Here is a 25,031-nt window from a genome sequence, read left to right as displayed (position 1 = left end):
ATCCGTCCCCCTCCGGGCTGTGGGATGCTGTAACCAACCAGCCAATCACAGCGCCGACCTGTCCCTCCGGGCTATGGGATGCTGTCTGTGTGCCTGTGATGGTCGCATGTAAACAAAGCCAGTGTTGAACAAAACAATGTAGTTTAAATTAGACTTAATTTAATTACTGTAATTGAACTAATCCTGTTGATCTGACGTCATGTCGATGGAAGACCCTTTCTTCGTGGTTAAAGGGTGAGGAATGCTTTTTATTCAACACATGTTTTATCATTCTGTTATCTTATCTGATGAGGAGGAGGCTAAGCTGCTAGCAGGATGCTAGCAGGATGCACACACAGGGAACAATAGAGAAATACATGTTATATTATATTTACATTCAAAGGAGCTTTTTGATGAATTGGACATGGTGGACCCTCTTCTAAACGAGTGTAATGCTTTATGGTGTCGTCCACTCACAGTTAACAGTTTTTGTTTTGAGTTGTGCTTGAAACTTACTGTAAAAGTAAATACGTCAATCAATTTATTGGCAAGTATTTACAGTTGGAGGTACAGTATTGTGTAAACATAAAGTATATAGCCTACAGTTGGAGGAGGTACAGCATTGTGTAAACATAAAGTATATAATATAATAATAATAAACTTTATTTATATAGCACTTTTCATACAGAGTTGCAGTTCAAAGTGCTTCACAGGCAGGACACAGATCAGGTACTTTACAGTTAGGTCATAACATATCAGACACAATCACATAGTTTACAGTTAGGTCATAACACATCAGACACAATCACATAGTATGCATATATAATCATCAACATAAGAGGGGAATAAAAGGTCAGGCATAGAGTTAAAAAAGACATACATATAAGATCATGAAAATAACATTGATTCATTTAGGTCTAAGGCATTTGAGAGAATAAACACGGTACCGGGAAACCTTCTATAAAGTGCTAAGGCCAGTCTAAAGAGGTGTGTTTTCAATGTTAGTTTAAAGATGTTGGTGGAGTTGGAGCCTCTCTGTTTTCCTGAGGAATTGTATGCCATAGTTTTGGTGCATGGAAGGTGAACGCGGCCTCTCCTATTTTCTTTAGTGGTTTCTTTTTTCCTTTTTGTGTCAAGTAAACCTGCTGTGGAGGATCTCAGTGTTCTGGATGGAGTGTATGGTGATAGAAAGTCTGTTATGTATGTATGCGGGCCTTGGTTATTCAGTGCTTTGTAGACTATGAGTAGTGTTTTGAAATCTATTCTCTGGGAGACCGGGAGCCAGTGGAGGGTGTGTAATACTGGTGTGATGTGTTCTCTTTTCTTTGTTTTGGTTAATAATCTAGCAGCAGAGTTTTGTATGAGTTGTAGTCTGTTTATGGCCATTTTTGGTAATCCTGTGAATAGAGTGTTGCAGTAATCTAGGTGGCTAGTGACAAAAGCATGGATGATTTTTTTCAGAATCTGGTTGTGTTAGGAAGGGTCGTATCTTGGCTATATTTCTGAGATGAAAAAATGCAATTTTGGTTATTTTGTTGATGTGGGATGTGAAGTTGAGGTCTGAATCTATTATTACTCCAAGGCTGGTTACTTGTGGTTTAACCCACGCGGCTAGATGTCCTAGAGAGTTCATCACCTGATCTCTTTTTTACGTAGGGCCTACCTATAGCACCTCTACTACAGTTGGAGGTACAGCATTGTGTAAACATAAAGTATATACAGTTGGAGGTACAGCATTGTGTAAACATAAAGTATATACAGTTGGAGGTACAGCATTGTGTAAACATAAAGTATATACAGTTGGAGGTACAGCATTGTGTAAACATAAAGTATATACAGTTGGAGGTACAGCATTGTGTAAACATAAAGTATATACAGTTGGATGTATTCCATTGTTTACATGTGGTCTACTGGGTACAGATAGTAGTTCTTAGGGTGGTTGTATTCCATTGATTACATGTGGTCTACTGGGTACAGATAGTAGTTCTTAGGGTGGTTGTATTCCATTGATTACATGTGGTCTACTGGGTACAGATAGTATTTCTTAGGGTGGTTGTATTCCATTGATTACATGTGGTCTACTGGGTACAGATAGTAGTTCTTAGGGTGGTTGTATTCCATTGATTACATGTGGTCTACTGGGTACAGATAGTATTTCTTAGGGTGGTTGTATTCCATTGATTACATGTGGTCTACTCTACTGGGTACAGATAGTAGTCCTTAGGGTGGTTGTATTCCATTGTTTACATGTGCAGGTCTACTGGGTACAGATAGTAGTTCTTAGGGTGGTTGTATTCCATTGTTTACATGTGGTCTACTGGGTACAGATAGTAGTTCTTAGGGTGGTTGTATTCCATTGTTTACATGTGGTCTACTGGGTACAGATGGTATTTCTTAGGGTGGTTGTATTCCATTGTTTACATGTGCAGTAGGTCTACTGGGTAGAGATATTATTTCTTAGGGTGGTTGTATTCCATTGTTTACATGTGCAGTAGGTCTACTGGGTAGAGATAGTAGTCCTTAGGGTGGTTGTATTCCATTGATTACATGTGCAGTAGGTCTACTGGGTACAGATAGTAGTCCTTAGGGTGGTTGTATTCCATCGGCTGACAACCTTTTGTCACAACAGTTAAATAAAAAGTAAGCTAAATGTTTGATTTATCATCATGATCATGATTTTTGTATACCCTATTATTTAATAATGTTACCTGTATACTGTCATGATTATTATGTTTTTATATGACTGTTTGTTCTCATTTAACCATAAGAGTACCTGTCACCTTAACCCATTTTGGTGTTAGCATCATGTCGTGCTTTAGCTATTGAAAAATAGCAGATCTACAAGCTCATAGCTCGCCACCGAGTGGCGTGCTACGAGCTTGTATAGGTCTGCTATTTTTGAAAAACCGAAGAACGACTGACATAGAAGACATTTCTAGAATTTTATCTCAGGTCAGAATGAAAACTGTCAGGATGTAGAAGACATTTTTAGAATCTGATCTCAGGTCAGAATGGGTTAAGTGAGTGATTTCTTGTGAGTTTCTTGGTTTGACCTGATAGGCCAACCATTAGGTCAGACAGCCTACAAAAAGGATGCTTTCTCATTTGTGTTCATAAAGATATCCTGATGAAGGCTGCATAGGCCCAGACGTTGTTGTTCATAAAGATATCCTGATGAAGGCTGCATAGGCCCAAACGTTGTTGTTCATAAAGATATCCTGATGAAGGCTGCATAGGCCAAACGTTGCTGTTCATAAAGATATCCTGATGAAGGCTGCATAGGCCAAACGTTGTTCATAAAGATATCCTGATGAAGGCTGCATAGGCCCAAACGTTGTTGTGTTCATAAAGATATCCTGATGAAGGCTGCATAGCCCAAACGTTGTTGTTCATAAAGATATCCTGATGAAGGCTGCATAGGCCCAAACGTTGTTGTGTTCATAAAGATATCCTGATGAAGGCTGCATAGGCCAAACGTTGTTGTTCATAAATATATCCTGATGAAGGCTGCATAGGCCAAACGTTGTTCATAAAGATATCCTGATGAAGGCTGCATAGGCCAAACGTTGTTCATAAAGATATCCTGATGAAGGCTGCATAGGCCCAAACGTTGTTGTTCATAAAGATATCCTGATGAGGGCTGCATAGGCCCAAACGTTGTTGTTCATGAAGATATCCTGATGAAGGCTGCATAGGCCAAACGTTGTTCATAAAGATATCCTGATGAAGGCTGCATAGGCCAAACGTTGTTCATAAAGATATCCTGATGAAGGCTGCATAGGCCAAACGTTGTTCATAAAGATATCCTGATGAAGGCTGCATAGGCCAAACGTTGCTGTTCATAAAGATATCCTGATGAAGGCTGCATAGGCCCAAACGTTGTTGTTCATAAAGATATCCTGATGAACGCTGCATAGGCCCAAACGTTGTTGTGTTCATAAAGATATCCTGATGAAGGCTGCATAGGCCCAAACGTTGTTAAAAGTTGGTTCACTGCATTTGAAGACAGTGTGCAGGTGTTTGTTTCTTTGTCACAACAGTTCACACATCTTGCTGCTGTGTTTGCACATCGTTGTATTTCTCCCAGTAGGTATGGGAGGTTTTGAGGGTGTTAGCCGTCCCCTAGCTCCTCCTATAGGGTGTGGCATTCCCAGTTAATTTTCCTTTACTTTCCATTTAAAAAAGTATTTATTTAAAGACCTTTTAAGAGTCGACGGTACAAAGCCAACTGGAGTCGTGAGAAATCATGACAACAAACACAATTTTTCGGGCCGAACAAATAATTAGAAAGAAGAACAACACTTGTTTTCTTGTTTTCCTTCTTTGTAATTATTTGTTTGGTCCAAAATATTGCGTTTGTTGTCATGATTTGTCACGACTCGAGTTGGTCTTTAAATAAATACACCCAAAATAGTCGCTCTATAAGCTCACAACCCGTCGCAGGCGACGCATTGTGAGCTTGTAGATCTGCTATAATTCTACTGCATGTGCACGCCTGCCCTGCTAACAGCACTAACCCTTTAGGGTGTGTGGGTCATATTGTGTGTATTTTGGGTCATTGATGTGTGTTGCGTTAACCCTTTAGGTTGTGTGGGTCATATTGTGTGTATTTTGGGTCATTCATGTGTGTTGCGTTAACCCTTTAGGTTGTGTGGGTCATAATGTGTGTATTTTGGGTCATTGATGTGTGTTGCGTTAACCCTTCGTAGGGAGGTGCAGAAGGCAGTGAACACGGCTCAAGGACTCCATCAGAGATGGGCGGAGCTTCTACAGGACGGAGGCGGGGCCTCCAAGGAGGAAGTGGACTGGACGACCAATGAGCTTCGAAACAGTTTGAGGTCCATCGAATGGGATCTGGAGGACCTGGACGAGACAATTAATATCCTTTATTAATGTTTATTAATGTTTATTATTATATCCTTTATTAACCCATTCAGGACGGGAAACCCTTTTGGTGTTTCAAGCATTCTGTTATTCTTTAGCTATTGGAAAATAGCAGATCTACAAACTTGTAGGTCTGCTATTTTTGAAAAATCGTAAAAATGCGGCACAAATCTTTGAATAGGTATATATTATTTCGGAGCGAACGTTTTTTTTATTTCGACGTCAGGCCTAAATGGGTTAATGTTTATTAATGTTTATTATTATATCCTTTATTAACCCATTCAGGACGGGAACCCCTTTTGGTGTTTAACCCATTCTGGGCGGGAACCCCTATCGGTATCTTACCCCCGGGCACCCATATTTGGGTTCTGTACAGTATGTACAGTATTCAAAAATGTACATTTTTTGATGCTGCTATATAAATATTTGAAGTTTTTCAGAAACCTTAGGTCAGGATTTAGAGGCGTTTTTAGAATCGGCCTTAGGCCTAAATGGGTTAAAGGGATTGTTCACAGTTTTTAAACTTAAAGGACCACTTCACTACTTTTCATCTTCATATAGTAGGTCCTCACAAATAATCATTTTGCAATGTTTTTCTACTCGGTCTGTGTCTCATAGGAGGGCTGTGGGCAGTTCAGAAATCGTCTTCCAGTGACATCATCGATGGGGAATACAAGCTAATAGAAACTGCAGGCTTTCTAGTCCTGAAAAGTTGCAATGCGAAAATGGAAGCCATCGTTTGCACGATAATGAAAATCTAAACATTTTTGTAAAAGAAAAATCTGCCTAATGATGATGTCACTGGAAGACGGTTTCTAAACTGCCCACAGCCCTCCTATGAGACACAGTGTAGAAAGAAATCGTGACATTTTATCATGATTATTAGTGAGGACCTATTTTATGAAGATAGGTTGAAAAGTGGTGAAGTGGTCCTTTAAGCTGTATGAAATACTTTTAGCCATTAATATAGTGGTTGCAACTGTACTAATTGATTAAGTTCTGCTCTGGTTTTGGTCAATATTAAGTAGTTCCGGTCATTTTGTGGGGGGGAACTGGGGCCACGCATTAAAAGTAAATTAATTCACAAAACTATCGTCTTTTATTTGTATTGTTGACCTATTTCTAAAATATTAGTGCAACTTTCGTTCAACTTTGACCCCTCTATCACACAGAGGGCGTAGTGATATGGACACAAAAAACATAGTTCTGTGTGATAGAGGGGTAAAAAATGAATAAAAGTTGCATTAATATTTTAGAAATAGGTCAACAACACAAATGACATTAGTTTTGTGAATTAATTTACTTTAACTGTCTGGCCTCAGTACCCCTACGAAATGACTGGAACTACTTCACATTGCACCAAAACCACAGCAAAACTCCCACTACGGGACTCGGGCAATCAATAAATAAAAAAGAAAAAGCTTAAAGGACAACTTTAGTTTTTTTCAACCAGGGTTCATGTTTTAGGTTGTTGTTATTATTAAGTATTATTTACTACAGTCCTACTAGACCCCAAGAAATTACTTCTGGCCACAAAGGGGTCCCTGCAACTCGGGTTATTACATATACTTTTCGGGGCCCTTGACATGTCATTATTTGAACATCACTGATATAGAAAACTGTTTCAGATTTAGAAGACATTTTATTAGTTGAATCATTCTTGACTTAAATGTTTAATTACTGTTGAATCATTCTTGACTTAAATGTTTAATTACTGTTGAATCATTCTTGACTGTAATGTTTAATTACTGTTGAATCATTCTTAACTTAACATTTTAAGTATTGTTGAATCAAATCCAAAGAAGTTCAACCTTGATGCAGTGGAGTTATCTAAGAGGAAGGCCTTCATTACTACTACCAGAAATACTGTTAGAGTAAGTATTAATACTATTGCTATTACTACTAACAGAAACACTGTTAGAGTAATTATTACTACTACTATTACTATTTAGCAGAACTATGGAATGAACTTCCCATTGCAGTCAGAACTACAGACTCACTCCCAATCTAAACTATGGAATGAACTTCCCATTGCAGTCAGAACTACAGACTCACTCCCAATCTAAACTATGGAATGAACTTCCCATTGCAGTCAGAACTACAGACTCACTCCCAATCTAAACTATGGAATGAACTTCCCATTGCAGTCAGAACTACAGACTCACTCCCAATCTAAACTATGGAATGAACTTCCCATTGCAGTCAGAACTACAGACTCACTCCCAATCTAAACTATGGAATGAACTTACCATTGCAGTCAGAACTACAGACTCACTCCCAATCTAAACTATGGAATGAACTTCCCATTGCAGTCAGAACTACAGACTCACTCCCAATCTAAACTATGGAATGAACTTACCATTGCAGTCAGAACTACAGACTCACTCCCAATCTAAACTATGGAATGAACTTCCCATTGCAGTCAGAACTACAGACTCACTCCCAATCTAAACTATGGAATGATTAACTTCCCATTGCAGTCAGAACTACAGACTCACTCCCAATCTAAACTATGGAATGAACTTCCAATTGCAGTCAGAACTACAGACTCACTCCCAATCTAAACTATGGAATGAACTTCCCATTGCAGTCAGAACTACAGACTCACTCCCAATCTAAACTATGGAATGAACTTCCCATTGCAGTCAGAACTACAGACTCACTCCCAATCTAAACTATGGAATGAACTTCCCATTGCAGTCAGAACTACAGACTCACTCCCAATCTAAACTATGGAATGAACTTCCCATTGCAGTCAGAACTACAGACTCACTCCCAATCTAAACTATGGAATGAACTTCCCATTGCAGTCAGAACTACAGACTCACTCCCAATCTAAACTATGGAATTAACTTCCCATTGCAGTCAGAACTACAGACTCACTCCCAATCTAAACTATGGAATGAACTTCCCATTGCAGTCAGAACTACAGACTCACTTCAGACGCTATGTAGACATAGCACTCTATAGTGTATCCTCATAGTTTCATTATATAGATAGTAAACTGTCAGGTTGTAATCGGACAACCTAACCTGTCTTCTAACCAGACAACCGTCAACAGTTCCAGCTATTTTATAAAAGTTACGTTAAATTAAATGAACCCATTCTGAACGGGAACCCATTTTGGTGTTGGCATCATGTTATGCTTTAGCTTTTGAAAAATAGCAGATCTACAAGCTCATAGCGCGCCACCGAGTGGCGCGCTACGAGCTTGTAGGTCTGCTATTTTTGAAAAATCGAAGAACGACTGATTTCAGGTCAGAATGGGTTAATCAGACCAGTGTGTGTCCAGTGGAAACCTCGTATGAATCTGATCTCAGGTCAGAATGGGTTAAATATAATGTTATTGTTTTCATAGGAGATGAAGGACCAGATGAGCAGTCCTCAGGCTGCGACCGTGAGCGACCTGAAGACCCGACAGGTGAGATCATCTCGTCTGCATCATAGATGAAGCTAGAGGGCCAATGGAGAGCCACGTTGCTACGGGGCGGCCAGCGCTCTGGCCAATGGAGAGCCACGCTGCTACGGGGCGGCCAGCACTCTGGCCAATGGAGAGCCACGTTGCATCTTACCTCGGGGCAGCGTAACATTGTGTCTTTGGGCATTTACTTTTAAATAACCATAACGTGCCCGATTTTCAAACGGTTTGGTTTGTTCTAAACGTCAGAGACGTCCGCATACTGATATGCTTTTATCTGACGTTCATATAAAACATTTATAAGCGTCCTGGATCATAGCTATGTTGACAACGTTTGTAATAAACCAACCCGTTTGTAAATCCGTCAAGATGTGAGCGAGTAACGAGTGTTTTAGTTTGAGCTGCCATAGAACATACTGTACTGTACTGTACTGTACTGTACTGTACTGTACTGTACTGTACTGTACTGTACTGTACTGTAGCCCTGAGGCAAGATGGCCACCGGGTGAACTACGTCAGAGACTCAGCCATCTAGCCTTTATATGTCTATGGGCTGGTAGAGTACATAGAACTACACATCCCACAATGCACTGGGACATCTAGCCTTTATATGTCTATGGTCTAGATCATTAGTCTAAAAGCTCTCATTTATTATAATCTATATTATTATTATATGACCAACATTGTTTGTGTTTCAGGGTCTCCTAGGCGAGAGGTCGGGGGTCATGGGGTCAGGGGTCACCTCTGAACCCGTTGCTGATAAATACGTTGGTCTGGATCGAACGTTACACACCGCTAACGCTAACTTTATAGAGGACACACAAACACAGCAACAGGTACGCACACACACACACACACACACACACCAACACCAAGTTGTCTTAGCACGGACCTAATCTTAACGTCGTAGTTAGAACTTTAACTGTATTGCAGACCTAGGATCAGTTTAGTGTAGCGGCGACACCAACGGCTGTGTGTTACGGACCCTAAAGCAGAATAATGATCACACCAGTAACACTGAACTGATCCTAGGTCAGTCTAAATCAGACCTGGGCCCGCAGGCTGACTCTGACCGGCCTGCGAAAGATTACTTGACAATTGGAAAATAAAACATACTCTCTAATTACCTTATGGGTGGACTAAAACCGCATCGCTTTTATTTTGAAGCCCATGTATTCTCACAGTGCACGCAATCTGCACGTCAAGTGAGAACCTGTCTTCCTTCCTTCACCCTAAACCTCAAATGCGAACATGTCGGCTTTTTGGATGTATTGGTGACGACGTCTGAATGAAGCCCAGCTGAGCATGCACCTCCACAACACGGTCTGAATGAAGCCCAGCTGAGCATGCACCTCCACAACACGGTCGGCGCAGCCGCTTGATCTGATCACCAAACGTCCTCGCAGAGCTGGTTTCAACCGACACCTTTATTTAACGACGCTGCGTCGTACGGCGGTGTCGCGCCCACAATGTGGCGCCCACAATGTGGCGCCCACAATGTGGCACGCTTCATGAGTTCATTTTTTTCCGCAGAACGCACGGTGTACAGAGAATCATAGAGAGAGACACACTGATTGAATGATCACACACTGATTGAATGATCACACACTGATTGAATGATCACACACTGATTTAATGATCACACACTGATTTAATGATCACACACTGATTGAATGATCACACACTGATTTAATGGTCACACACTGATTGAATATGTTGTGTGTGTGTGTGTGTGTGTGTGTGTGTGTGTGTGTGTGTGTGTGTGTGTGTGTGTGTGTGTGTGTGTGTGTGTGTGTGTGTGTGTGTGTGTGTGTGTGTGTGTGTGTGTGTGTGTGTGCGTGCGTGTGTGTGTTACAGCTGATCTCAGATCAACAGGACGAACAGCTGGAGTTGGTTTCTGGAACCATCGGAGTTCTAAAGAACATGTCTGAACGCATCGGCATGGAGCTGGACGAACAATCTGTGTAAATATACTAATATATGTTAATATAATAATGTTATATACTAATATATGTTAATATTATTATATACTAATATATATTACATCCAATCAGAAACGTCCTATCACATCAGATCATTATCATTATTGGTTTTCTGAAAAACTTCAAATATTTATAAAGCAGCATCAAATTTTGTTTTTTTTTGTTTTTTAATACCGTACATACTGTACAGAACCCCAAAATGGGTTCCTGCACAAAATGGGTTAATATGATGCATTAATTTTAATATTTGAATATCTTTTCGGGATGTTGGATGACTTCACTATGAGATGTTATCATTTATATTAATGATGTAATGATGATGTAATGATGTATGATGTCATTATTGTAGGATGTTGGATGACTTCACTATGAGATGTTATCATTTATATTAATGATGTAATGATGTATGATGTCATTATTGTAGGATGTTGGATGACTTCACTCATGAGGTCGACTCCACTCAGTCCAGACTGGACAACGTTATGAAGAAACTGGCCAAGGTCTCACACATGACCAGCGGTATGTCTGTCTGTCTGTCTGTCTTTCTGTCTGTCTGTCTGTCTGTCTGTCTGTCTGTCTGTCTGTCTGTCTGTCTGTCTGTCTGTAGTGAAACTACACGTCCAACTAGTGAACTGTTCAACTAGTGAAACCACTAATAGTGACACTACACGTCCAAGGCACCTGTGTTTTTATTCCCAGGATACACGTCCTCAGCATAAAAAGTGTTAATATATGTTGATGTATGTTGTCATTCAGATCATAGACAGAGGTGCTAATATATCCACATAATTCTTTCGCAGATCGCAGACAGTGGTGCGCCATCGGAGTCTTGCTGGGGATCCTCTTCGTTGTTCTACTGCTCTTCTTCATTCTCTGATCTTCAAGACCTCATCACCTGATCGACAAGACCTCATCCACCTGAATACCTGATCTACAAACCCTCATACACCTGTCTACAAACTATATATATATATATATATATATATATATATATATATATGAAGCATCAGCTGATGGTGGAAAGGTACTAATGTAAGAAGATAAATTGTCGCCTACGAAATGACTACAATTCTCAGGCTTAGAAATTAATTCAGATCAGAAATGAGTTTAAGACTACATCTCCCATCAGCCAGGCTTAGAAATGAGTTAAAGACTACATCTCCCATCAGCTATGCTTAGTAATGAGTTAAAGACTACATATCCCATCAGCCAGGCTTATAAATGAGTTAAAGACTACATCTCCCATCATCCAGGGTCCAGCAGGGCCAGCATCACCACCTTTATTTAGAGTTGAGAGGAAACCCCTCGTTTACAACGTTTCATAGAACACGATCCATTACGGATTAATTTACCGTCGTAGAAGAGTTGTTCCATCCATCCTCAACCGCTTGTCCGCAGTCGGGTCGCGGGGGCAACAATCAGAGTTATGAAATAACTTAAAGGCAGTACATTTAAAACTAAATGACTGAAATGATCACGTGATCACGGTTCAAAGGCTTAAGGATCTTAAAACGGTTTTCCTTCCGCTCGTAGAGTTTATTATTGTCGTAACGTTTACTGTACATGACGTGACTGAACTTACTGTACATGACGTGACTGAACTGAATAGTCATTACAGAAATATTTCAAAAATGTCCTTTTTCTTTATTGGTTTATTTTGACGGGACAGAGTTTATTAATGAACATTACATTACAATACTTTATTAGGACAGAATATATTAATGAAATATTTACATTTTTAAACACAGTAAAACACAATGCAGCTTAAACAGGTGTTTAAAATGTTTAAAATGTTTTCTTCTAAACGATAAAGAGAACACACAATCTTGTAGCTTTTATTATTTTTACGTATTTTCTCGCCCATAAATAATCAAAAGATGCTTTTGTTGACACTCCAAATGTCCCTTAATTATGCAGCAGTTTATTAGTTATTGACACGTTAAAATATTAAATAATGAATGAATGTTGTGCGTTTAATGTTAAAGGAATAATGCGATGTTTACAACATAAACATATCATGTTTACAACATGTCATGTTTACATTCATCGTTTAATGTTAAAGGAATAATGCGATGTTTACAACATGTCATGTTTACGTTCTCAGTCACCGCCCAGCTCTCCTTTGAGTGACAGTTTTCTGTTGCTAGGAAACAAACCAGAAACACAACCTGATTGGTCCCATGACTTCTATCCCACGACGCCTCGGCCAATCCAGTCAAAGTGTGTCTCATGTTTAATTAATGAGTTAATTAACAATAATGATCATCTCATCTGCACTTTAAACTAAAGCTACAATTCTGTAAGTTTTGTCTCCTGAAGCAGAGCGCTAAAAAAACTACAACGCAGATGGAGCTAAACGAACTACAATAAAGCCTACAATAATAATGCAGCTAAAATAACTACAATAAAGATGGCGGTGCGCCTAGTGTCCAATCCGTCTCAGACTGACGTAAAGTCTTAAAGTCCTGAACCTTTCAAGTCCCAAACGAGTCTTACGTTGCTGTGTTTTTGAGCGGTGCAACCACTCCTATAGGCGGCTATGTGTGTCCCTGGCTGGATCTGTCCCTGGCTGGGTTGACTGTTGCACAGCCTAACACACACACACACACACACACACACACACACACACATATTAACTTTATATATGATGATTTGGGGTAGTGCAGTACAGTACAGAGGGACCCCCTGGGGACCCACACACGATAACTCATTTCTCAACCATTTCGGAAGCGGGGCGGCTCGCTGGAACCGGGCCGGTACCCTGGGTGCGTTCCTGGGGTACCTCCAGGGACCCCCACACGTTCCTGGGGTACCTCCAGGGACCCCCACACGTTCCTGGGGTACCTCCAGGGACCCCCACACGTTCCTGGGGTACCTCCAGGGACCCCCACACGTTCCTGGGGTACCTCCAGGGACCCCCACACGTTCCTGGGGTACCTCCAGGGACCCCCACACGTTCCTGGGGTACCTCCAGGGACCCCCACACAGAGTTGCACCACTCACTTTACACGCATACACGGGTGTGATTTTTAGGTACCAAGTCACTTGTAAAGACTTGAAGAGGGCTGAGGTCAAGTCAAGACACCTGTCAATCAATTTTGAGTTGTCTGATTTGACCTCCAAGTACGTCTAAAGTCTTCAGATTTGTGACTCGAGTCTTAATTAAGTCGAGTCTCCTCCATGTCTGGAGATAATACTAGTTATGTTGTGTTTACATACTGTATACTATACAGTTAATATACTAGTTGTATTAACAAACTGTACCTTAACAGATAACCTTGTATTCACTACATTAACACTGTTATATATAATTATACACCGCGCTACGATCATCGTTACTTTAAAGAACCACCGCGCTACGATCATCGTTCTGTTATAGAACCACCGCGCTACGATCATCGTTCTGTTATAGAACCACCGCACTACGATCATCGTTCTGTTATAGAACCACCGCGCTACGATCATCGTTCTGTTAGAACCACCGCGCTACGATCATCGTTCTGTTAGAACCACCGCGCTACGATCATCGTTCTGTTATAGAACCACCGCGCTACGATCATCGTTCTGTTAGAACCACCGCGCTACGATCATCATTCTGTTATAGAACCACCGCGCTACGATCATCATTCTGTTATAAGAACCACCGCGCTACGATCATCGTTCTGTTATAGAACCACCGCGCTACGATCATCGTTCTGTTATAGAACCACCGCGCTACGATCATCATTCTGTTAAAGAACCACCGCGCTACGATCATCATTCTGTTAAAGAACCACCGCGCTACGATCATCGTTCTGTTAGAACCACCGCGCTACGATCATCATTCTGTTATAGAACCACCGCGCTACGATCATCGTTCTGTTATAGAACCACCGCGCTACGATCATCGTTCTGTTATAGAACCACCGCGCTACGATCATCGTTCTGTTATAGAACCACCGCACTACGATCATCGTTCTGTTATAGAACCACCGCGCTACGATCATCGTTCTGTTAGAACCACCGCGCTACGATCATCGTTTTGTTAGAACCACCGCACTACGATCATCGTTCTGTTATAGAACCACCGCGCTACGATCATCATTCTGTTAGAACCACCGCGCTACGATCATCGTTCTGTTATAGAACCACCGCGCTACGATCATCGTTCTGTTAGAACCACCGCGCTACGATCATCGTTCTGTTATAGAACCACCGCGCTACGATCATCGTTCTGTTAGAACCACCGCGCTACGATCATCGTTTTGTTAGAACCACCGCACTACGATCATCGTTCTGTTATAGAACCACCGCGCTACGATCATCATTCTGTTAGAACCACCGCGCTACGATCATCGTTCTGTTATAGAACCACCGCGCTACGATCATCGTTCTGTTAAAGAACCACCGCGCTACGATCATCATTCTGTTAGAACCACCGCACTACGATCATCGTTCTGTTAGAACCACCGCGCTACGATCATCGTTCTGTTAAAGAACCACCGCGCTACGATCATCATTCTGTTATAAGAACCACCGCGCTACGATCATCGTTCTGTTAGAACCACCGCGCTACGATCATCGTTCTGTTAGAACCACCGCGCTACGATCATCGTTCTGTTAAAGAACCACCGCGCTACGATCATCATTCTGTTATAAGAACCACCGCGCTACGATCATCGTTCTGTTATAGAACCACCGCGCTACGATCATCGTTCTGTTATAGAACCACCGCGCTACGATCATCATTCTGTTATAGAACCACCGCGCTACGATCATCGTTTTGTTATAGAACCACCGCGCTACGATCATCATTCTGTTATAGAACCACCGCGCTACGATCATCGTTTTGTTAGAACCACCGCGCTACGATCATCATTCTGTTAGAACCACCGCACTACGATCATCGTTCTGTTAGAACCACTGCGCTACGATCATCGTTCTGTTAGAACCACCGCACTACGATCATCGTTCTGTTAGAACCACCGCGCTACGATCATCGTTCTGTTAGAACCACCGCGCTACGATCATCGTTCTGTTAAAGAACCACCACGCTACGATCATCGTTCTGTTAGAACCACCGCGCTACGATCATCGTTCTGTTAGAACCACCGCGCTACGATCATCGTTCTGTTAGAACCACCGCGCTACGATCATCATTCTGTTATAGAACCACCGCGCTACGATCATCGTTCTGTTAGAACCACCGCGCTACGATCATCGTTCTGTTAGAACCACCGCGCTACGATCATCGTTCTGTTAGAACCACCGCGCTACGATCATCGTTCTGTTAAAGAACCACCGCACTACGATCATCGTTCTGTTATAGAACCACCGCGCTACGATCATCGTTCTGTTATAGAACCACCGCGCTACGATCATCGTTCTGTTATAGAACCACCGCGCTACGATCATCGTTCTGTTAGAACCACCGCACTACGATCATCGTTCTGTTATAGAACCACCGCGCTACGATCATCGTTCTGTTATAGAACCACCGCGCTACGATCATCGTTCTGTTAAAGAACCACCGCGCTACGATCATCGTTCTGTTAGAACCACCGCGCTACGATCATCGTTCTGTTATAGAACCACCGCGCTACGATCATCATTCTGTTAGAACCACCGCGCTACGATCGTCGTTCTGTTATAGAACCACCGCGCTACGATCATCATTCTGTTATAGAACCACCGCGCTACGATCATCATTACGTTTCATGAAAGTTCTCCTTAAAAGGTTGTGATCGTTTGTAATAGCGTCCAGAAACATCCCGCGGTCCCGATGACACAGAACGTCAGCGTGCGGACGCGGTCGCCATTACGAGCCAGTTTCCCAGAAGCCCTAGCAGCAAGCCAGTGTGACTCATCGATGTCCGGTTATAAGTCATCCCGACGCGTCATCCGCGTCACTCTGTCCCAGGAAACAAAATGTTGTGATCCGCAGAGAAGTTCCTTAAGTTCCTCATTAATGAAAAGGTTGGGAATGTCGGGTTTTGCAGGGAAAGTGTTAAGTTACAGATTGTGGCGTTACAAACACAGTATTGAACTGTGTACTTCACTACAATGTACATCATTCTGTGGTGTACTATATTCTAGTATACGTTACTAGTATTCAGTCATTTTATTTTGAAATGTGTTGCTCCACTGTTTTGAAAACCACTGTTTATCGTTTTTATTGTTTGTTTGTTTCATTTCAACACTAATGTACTAATACACTATACAGTATGCACTACAGTATGGACTAACTAGAGTATGTACCTGTTTCTAGTGTTCTGTTTATACAGTAATGTACTAGTTAATCGTGTACTAGTTTCTAGTGTTCTGTTTATACAGTAATGTACTAGTTAATAGTGTCCTAGTTTCTAGTACACTATTATAATGTACTCGTGTTTTTATTTAGCTTGACATGCTAGGTACTACGGTTACTAGACAGGAAGTGACATGTTTTGTTATGTTGACAAACAGGATATGACACGTGTCATGCTGCGCTGACAAACTCCACTAAGGTGTGACTTACGAAGTAGCACAAAAAAAAAAAAAAAAAAAATGTATTAATTATCATTTATCTTTTTATTCATTAACCAATACTTTATATTGTTTTATTTGAGACAATGAACACTCTTGATGACCTGTCTGTCTGTCTGTCTCTCTGTCTGTCTGTCCTACAACACTGTGTCTCAGTAGTCTCGCGTAGCCAGACAAACTATTCCACTACTACGAACGCTACATAGATTCTCCAACTACACCTCCCAAAATACGAGTGATCCGTTTGTCATTTCCGTTCACAAAAAATATATATTTTTTAAAAGATATTTAAAATATCTTTAGAGCTTATTTTCGTATTTCCATTCCTGCTGAGCAACAAGCTATATATGCTTAGATGATTTGGATTCATATTAGGAAAAATGTGCACGACTGTAAAGACGAAATGGAAGTGGGGAGGAGGCTCCACGCTTTATATTTGACTCGTGATCAGAGCTTCCGTTGCTCCAGACTGTATGACGGAAGCATTTATATTTGACTCATGATCAGAGCTACCGTTGCTCCAGAATGTACGACGGAAGCATTTATATTTGACTCATGATCAGAGCTTCCGTTGCTCCAGACTGTACGACGGAAGCATTTATATTTGACTCATGATCAGAGCTTCCGTTGCTCCAGACTGTACGACGGAAGCATTTATATTTGACTCATGATCAGAGCTTCCGTTGCTCCAGACTGTACGACGGAAGCATTTATATTTGACTCATGATCAGAGCTTCCGTTGCTCCAGACTGTACGACGAAGCATTTATATTTGACTCATGATCAGAGCTTCCGTTGCTCCAGACTGTACGACGCCGACGGAAGCATTTATATTTGACTCATGATCAGAGCTTCCGTTGCTCCAGACTGTATGACGGAAGCATTTATATTTTACTCATGATCAGAGCTTCCGTTGCTCCAGACTGTATGACGGAAGCATTTATATTTTACTGATGATCAGAGCTTCCGTTGCTCCAGACTGTACGACGGAAGCATTTATATTTGACTCATGATCAGAGCTTCCGTTGCTCCAGAAGTACGACGGAAGCATTTATATTTGACTCATGATCAGAGCTTCCGTTGCTCCAGACGTAAGTATTTGACGGAAGTATTTGAACATCGCGAGAGGAAACAGTCTGGCAACGCCAGACTATTCTGTCAGTGTTGCGGCTACAGAAATGGTTTTGTATCATTTATGCGTTCATTATCATATTTTATCATATATTATTCTGTCATTTAGCTGATGTGAATTCTCATCCTGTTGTTTATCTCTGTTAACACACAGAGGAATTGTCCAATCAAATCCATTAGCTGGTCCCAGTAGGCTGGTCAAAGACTTAGATATGACCAATCATCTCAGTTTGTTTGTGTGTGCGTGCGTGCACATGTGTGTGTGTGTGTGTGTGTGTGTGTGTGTGTGTGTGTGTGTGTGTGTGCATGTGCGTGTGTGTGTGCGTGCGTGCGTGTGTGTGGTTATTGATGTGATGCCAGTTGAGCTCGTACGCTGTGATTGGCTGTGATGTGTGGTGGGGGAGGGTCAGGTTTTGGTGATGTCATCAGCTTAACCGCGCTTCTGACGCATGTGTCGGCCAATCACAGCAATGGGGCGGGGCTTGTGACTGTTTATGCCCCTCCCTAAAAACAAACAACAACAGAGTATTTACCCCGTGTGTGCTGATTTCTGATTGGCTTTTGAGACTGGTGTTCATTTCAATAAATAATCTGAATGACGTGATTGGTCGTTTTATTTACAGAGGTAGTGATTGGTCGTTTTATTTACAGAGGTAGTGATTGGTCGTTTTATTTACAGAGGTAGTGATTGGTCGTTTTATTTACAGAGGTAGTGATTGGTCGTTTTATTTACAGAGGTAGTGATTGGTCGTTTTATTTACAGAAGTAGTGATTGGTCGTTTTATTTACAGAGGTAGTGATTGGTCGTTTTATTTACAGTGATTGTTTTTCCTTTTTGTTTGTATTAAAACAAATTGTGCAATAACCCGTTTGGTTCTATAGCCAATCAGATAGCAGAGTGGATCAATAGCCAATCAGATAGCAGAGTGGATCTATAGCCAATCAGATAGCAGAGTGGACCTATAGCCAATCAGATGGCAATCTATAGCCAAATAGATACCTAATATATACACAGATATTTTCCAACAATAATGTATTTATTTAACTTTGGGTGAATCAAATAGATGTTAATTGGCTCTGGATTCAGAGTGTCTGATTGGCTCTGGATTCAGAGCGTCTGATTGGCTCTGGAACGGACCATCATGGGGACGACACTATCCCAAAACATAAGAATATGTTGTTGTCGAGGAAGAGAATATTTAGAGTTATCGATTTCTGATCATTATCAATTATTTCTGATTTCTTGTCCACATTTGGAGCTAGGCTACTTCATGGCAAGGTAACTATACAATAGATGCCTTAAGAGACGACACACTGATACCTCAAGGTGGCAGCAAAGCCTTTAAATTGGCAGGCAGGAGTTCTACAAATACATGAATTAGACTAAAGAATAAAGAACATCTTCAACAGACTTCTGGATTCAAATCAAAGTTTTATTTCTTTACAACAACAAAGCAGTTACAATAATCAGATTTAAACACTACTCAGGATAATTATTGATTATTTAAAACAATGGCTGCTTAAAAAGAATAGCTCACATGGAGAAAATCTGGAAAACTAAATGTGGGGAAATTCTGAAACTTTTTGGGATCTTCAGAGAGGATGATGAAGATTTGCAGAGCGTGTGTGTGTGTGTGTGTGTGTGTGTGTGTGTGTGTGTCTACAGTGTGTGTGTGTGTGTGTGTGTGTGTGTGTGTGTGTGTGTGTGTGTGTGTGTGTGTATGTGGTGTGTGTGTGTGTGTCTACAGTGTGTGTGTGTGTGTGTGTGTCTACAGTATGTGTATGTGTGTGTGTGTGTGTGTGTGTGTGTGTGTGTGTGTGTCTACAGTATGTGTATGTGGTGTGTGTGGAGCTTTCCTCCCAGACTGACTCCACACCTCACTGAACTCCCTGAGGACACCAACACCTCCAGGACAGAGGAGGCGCTGTGGCGCTCCACCTGCACCACGCTGTCATCCACCCACCACACCACGTCCACCCTGCAGGGAACTCTGGGTAATGTAGTCACCACGCACACCAGGATGTAGTGCCTGGACCCTTCATCTGGCTGCATGGAAGACAGGATCTGGACCCGAGGGCCGGAACGGACTGGATCTGGAGAACTGGACCGGAATGACTGGACTGGATCTGGAGAAGTGGATCGGACCGCTTCTGAAGAACCGGAGTGGACCGCAGAGCCTTCGTTAGCGTCATCATGGCTAACACCTGTGAAGGAGGTAAGGAAGAGATGTCTGTTGTGATGTGTTGTTCTGAACACTCTGTCAGTTCCACTCCAGATGTTTGTTTGAGATCCTAAGATCTTTTCACCACATAAGCCTAAAGCCTAAAATAAGTGTTGTTGAGCCCCTACTGGGTTAGGGTTAACAGTAAACACAAACATTGAAGACAAAAGTGAGGACGAAAATTGTGATTGGCCAGAATGAGATGATGTACGTTAACCTTAGTTAACCCTCGTTAACCCTAACCCTAGTTAACCCTAGTCAACCCTAGTCAACCCTAACCCAGTTACGCTGCATGCCAGAGAACTTGAAGAATCTCCTGGTCTCTAACCCTAGTTAACCCTAACCCTAGTTAACCCTAGTTAACCCTAGTCAACCCTAACCCTAGTTACGCTGCATGCCAGAGAACTTGAAGAATCTCCTGCTCTGTAATTATTTGGCAGAGCGTTTCTGAAAGAGTTCCAACATCCTCTATTGTTTACAGAAGAGGAAAGAACAGATTACAATCAGAATGAAAACACAACCCCTGAACCTGAACCGCTAAAAACATATTATAGACTAGTGTACATACTGTACTGTAGCAACAAGAACACCTAATCTAACCTGGAGTCTAAAAACATATTATATACTTTACTGTAGCAACAATAACACCTAATCTAACCTGAACCCTTTAGGGAGTCTAAAAACATATTATAGACTTTACTGTACATACTGTAATACTGTACAGTAGCAAACAGTGTTGTTTTTGGCAGCAAATTTCTATTTTAGTCCCTTGAATAGTTTTCATTTAGTTTTAGTCACATTTTAGTCACCTGGGATGCTTTAGTGTTAGTCTAGTTTTAGTCAACTAAATTTGCTCCTGTCTTGAAGAGGAGAGATTACATCACAATAAAAGCTCAGTGGTCCATCCTAGGCCGTGGCTCAGCGGTCCAGGCACCGTGGCTGGTAATCCAGTCTGGCAGTGTGCCACGGGTTCGACTCCCGATCCACTGGTAATCCAGTCTGGCAGTGTGCCGCGGGTTCGACTCCCGATCCACTGGTAATCCAGTCTGGCAGTGTGCCGCGGGTTCGACTCCCGATCCACTGGTAATCCAGTCTGGCAGTGTGCCGCGGGTTCGACTCCCGATCCACTGGTAATCCAGTCTGGCAGTGTGCCGCGGGTTCGACTCCCGATCCACTGGTAATCCAGTCTGGCAGTGTGCCGCGGGTTCGACTCCCGATCCCGACGGCCTTTACTGCATGTCTCCCCCCCCCATATCTCTCTCCCCATTTCCTGTCAGCCGTCTGTCTGTCTGTCTGTCTTGTCTGTCCCTCCATAAAATATATAAAATAGTGAAAGTCACAAATAACCCTTAAAAGCTCAACGTGTGAACCTTAAAGAACAGGTGGTCAATACATGGTGCATTTATAGAGAGATTACATCACAATAAAAGCTCAATGTGTGAAACATTAAGGAAGCCACAAGAACAAAGACAGGAAGAGAAGAAGGAAAATGATTCAGTGATTTATTCTGGGAAGTCAAAAAGTAATAACCCATTCTGACTGTACTGTGCTGTGCTGTGCTGTACTGTGCTGTGCTGGGCACATACAGTAGGCCGGTAGACGTACAGGTCTAGTTATAACTTATAATTCTTTACCGTCAGAAGGTTGTATCTCTGGACTGAAGACAGCAGCTGTCATGTTCACATCTCTGATCTGACCTGAACTGTGGACACATAATAAAATATACATACATTATAACAGTTTACAGTGTAATACAGTACATATAAATATACATTATAACAGTACATATAAATATGCATTATAACAGTATACAATTCTTTCTTTTAAATATATATTTTTATCCCATGATTTTGTAACCCATTTTTTTCACCCCTGTGTCAATCATCTAATGTGATCCTGGGCTCTACACACCCTCCACCAACCTAGTCCCCATATATGGGGCACAAGGGGAGAGCAACGGACTTGAACTTATGCTTCCTTCATGCATGAGTGTCCAAGTTTCCCTGGTTGGACGTAGCGCGTGGAAGGAACACGTTATTCCAACCAGTTCCTTTCCCCTCCATCAGGCGCCCCAGCTGGCCAGGGGGAGGCAGTTTAGTGATCAGGATTACTGCATGTTTTTTGTGAGGGTACAGTATACAGTTTAATACAGTACATATAAATATACATTATAACAGTATACAGTACTACAGTAATACAGTACACACTCACACACATTTAATTATAGTATTGATAAAATTTCATACCTCAACAGCAAGATGATGAAGATCAGTGACATCCTGCCTGCTGTTTATTATCAGTGTTCTCTCCACAGTCAGGAAGACGGTTTAGTTTTGTCCCCAGAGGAACAGTCAGGAAGACGGTTTAGTTTTGTCCCCAGAGGAACAGTCAGGAAGACGGTTTAGTTTTGTCCCCAGAGGAACAGTCAGGAAGACGGTTTAGTTTTGTCCCCAGAGGAACAGACCAGTCAGGTTGTTACAGTATGTTGTGAAGTAATTAAAGTGAGTTTAGTTTTGGAACAGAACATTCAGGTTGTGAAGTTAGCTTAGTGTTATGTACAGTCACTCTGGATTAAGGGCATCTGCTAAAAGCCTACAATATAAATGATGTTGTGAAGTCGGTTTAGTGTTAATGCCTACATTGTAAATGATGTTGTGAAGTCGGTTTAGTGTTAATGCCTACATTGTAAATGATGTTGTGAAGTCGGTTTAGTGTTAATGCCTACATTGTAAATGATGTTGTGAAGTCGGTTTAGTGTTAATGCCTACATTGTAAATGATGTTGTGAAGTCGGTTTAGTGTTAATGCCTACATTGTAAATGATGTTGTGAAGTCGGTTTAGTGTTAATGCCTACATTGTAAATGATGTTGTGAAGTCGGTTTAGTGTTAATGCCTACATTGTAAATTATGTTGTGAAGTCGGTTTAGTGTTAATGCCTACATTGTAAATTATGTTGTGAAGTCGGTTTAGTGTTAATGCCTACATTGTAAATTATGTTGTGAAGTCGGTTTAGTGTTAATGCCTACATTGTAAATGATGTTGTGAAGTCGGTTTAGTGTTAATGCCTACATTGTAAATTATGTTGTGAAGTCGTTTTTTTTGTTTTCTCCCCAGAGGAGCGTTGGAGGATCAACAACAGGAAGTAGCCGTTGAGCTTCCTGTGTTTCTCCACAAGCAGCTGGAAGCAGAGCCATGCTCGTTTAAAGGGTCTTTCTTTTGGCATCACCAGGTGAGTCTAACACAGGGGGGCAGTAGAGAGAGACACGGGAGTGGGTTTCCAACCCACTCCTGATGCAGAACCGAGCACGGCCCGCTGCCGCAGTGCAGCGTCTTAACGTAAAAGATGTCCAGCCCTCTGACTCCACTGGCATGTCTGTTTACTGACCTGCAGGGAGGTTTTCATCCTCTCTGCGTGCCGTCTGGAAGCACTGCTGGATTGTGGGTATGTAGTTCTTTTGACTTGCTGACACAAGTCAAAAGAGTGTTTGCTCAATGAGAGATGACTACAAAAACAAAAAAGGGCGCTTCTGTTCTTTTGGTTTGGCAGAAGCGACCAGTTGAAAATGATCCTCATGATCGATAGATCCTCTATTCTGCTTCTACAGACCTGGTCTGTGTTGAAAATGATCCTCATGATCGATAGATCCTCTATTCTGCTTCTACAGACCTGGTCTGTGTTGAAAATGATCCTCATGATCGATAGATCCTCTATTCTGCTTCTACAGACCTGGTCTGTGTTGAAAATGATCCTTATGATCGATAGATCCTCTATTCTGCTTCTACAGACCTGGTCTGTGTTGAAAATGATCCTCATGATCGATAGATCCTCTATTCTGCTTCTACAGACCTGGTCTGTGTTGAAAATGATCCTCATGATCGATAGATCCTCTATTCTGCTTCTACAGACCTGGTCTGTGTTGAAAATGATCCTCATGATCGATAGATCCTCTATTCTGCTTCTACAGACCTGGTCTGTGTTGAAAATGATCCTCATGATCGATAGATCCTCTATTCTGCTTCTACAGACCTGGTCTGTGTTGAACGGCGAAAAGCTATTAATTATATTTATATTAGTATAAATATGGATACTATACGTTAAAGGTATTATAAATATGGATACTACGTTAAAGGTATATATTCAGTGATTTCACTTAATTCAAACTATGATCACTGTGATGTCATCATATATATGATCACTGTGATGTCATCAGAAGTGTAAGAGATTCTAAAAATGTTCCGTCCTTTAAAATACTAGTAAATATACAAGCATGAAGTAAAGCTTTCCATTTAACCTCTCTCTCTCTCTCTCTCTCTCTCTCTCTCTCTCTCTCTCTCTCTCTCTCCTCCCCCCCTCCCTCCCTGTCTCTCTATGTCTCTCTATCTCTCTCTCTCTGGGAACGGGTCCAGAGGTTTTAGACGTTTGTTGAGAAATGGAAACAGAAACACAGAGACGCACATTCAAGGAAACCCCCCCTCCTCCCCCTCCCCCTCCCACACCGTAGGAGGGGAACACATACGTGGTGTGTGTGTGTGTGTGTGTGTGTGTGTGTGTGTGTGTGTGTGTGTGTGTGTGTGTGTGTGTGTGTGTGTGTGTGTGTGTGTGTGTGTGTGTGTGTGTGTGTGTGTGTGTGTGTGTGTGTGTGTGTGTGTGTGTGTGTGTGTGTGTGTGTGTGTGTGTGTGTGTGTGTGATTAGTCATTTTTCCCTGTCCAGGTACCAGAATGGTGCGGGGGGGGGAGGGGTTTTCTCAGGTCAGTGTTGTCAGAGTTTAGTGGTCAACGTTCATGAATATTCATGAAGTCTGTTTCAAATCCCAACTGAAGTTACAGGGAGTGGTTTTAGGACACGCCCCCACACGGACACTCCTCTTTTTCCTGGCCGGTAGGCAGGCACGCACACACACACACACACAC

At 41.8% G+C, this 25,031-nt stretch overlaps 1 protein-coding gene across 2 annotated transcripts; it reads left to right on the top strand.

Annotated features, from left to right (window-relative positions):
- The first annotated feature begins 88 nt into the window (after positions 1-88).
- On the top strand, positions 89-18,675 carry stx6 (syntaxin 6). Of its 2 annotated transcripts, XR_013964536.1 has the most exons (9): positions 89-234; positions 4,689-4,858; positions 6,643-6,737; positions 8,222-8,284; positions 8,980-9,117; positions 10,139-10,245; positions 10,688-10,782; positions 11,064-11,295; positions 18,258-18,675. XR_013964536.1 is itself a non-coding variant. In XM_080770890.1 (8 exons), the coding sequence occupies exons 1-8, from the start codon at positions 200-202 to the stop codon at positions 11,138-11,140; spliced, it is 780 nt and encodes a 259-aa protein (XP_080627016.1). In that variant the 5' UTR covers positions 89-199; the 3' UTR covers positions 11,141-12,872. The 2 variants fall into 2 exon arrangements, 1 of the variants encoding a protein (XP_080627016.1); XM_080770890.1 differs by lacking the exon at positions 18,258-18,675 and having other exon boundaries at positions 11,064-12,872.
- Positions 18,676-25,031: the final 6,356 nt, after the last annotated feature.

This window comes from Protomyctophum bolini, assembly GCF_963924005.1.
Source record: "Protomyctophum bolini genome assembly, chromosome: 8".
NCBI classification, from domain to species: Eukaryota; Metazoa; Chordata; class Actinopteri; order Myctophiformes; family Myctophidae; genus Protomyctophum; species Protomyctophum bolini.
This window is presented reverse-complemented; position numbering and strand designations above follow the sequence as displayed.

Excerpts from the sequence above, each read along its gene's own strand:
- stx6 (XM_080770890.1), top strand. The coding sequence starts at position 200 with ATGTCGATGGAAGACCCTTTCTTCGTGGTTAAAGG. Across the intron at positions 9,118-10,138 it reads ACACACAAACACAGCAACAG|CTGATCTCAGATCAACAGGA; the intron begins GTACGCACACAC and ends TGTGTGTTACAG. Across the intron at positions 10,783-11,063 it reads GGTCTCACACATGACCAGCG|ATCGCAGACAGTGGTGCGCC; the intron begins GTATGTCTGTCT and ends ATTCTTTCGCAG.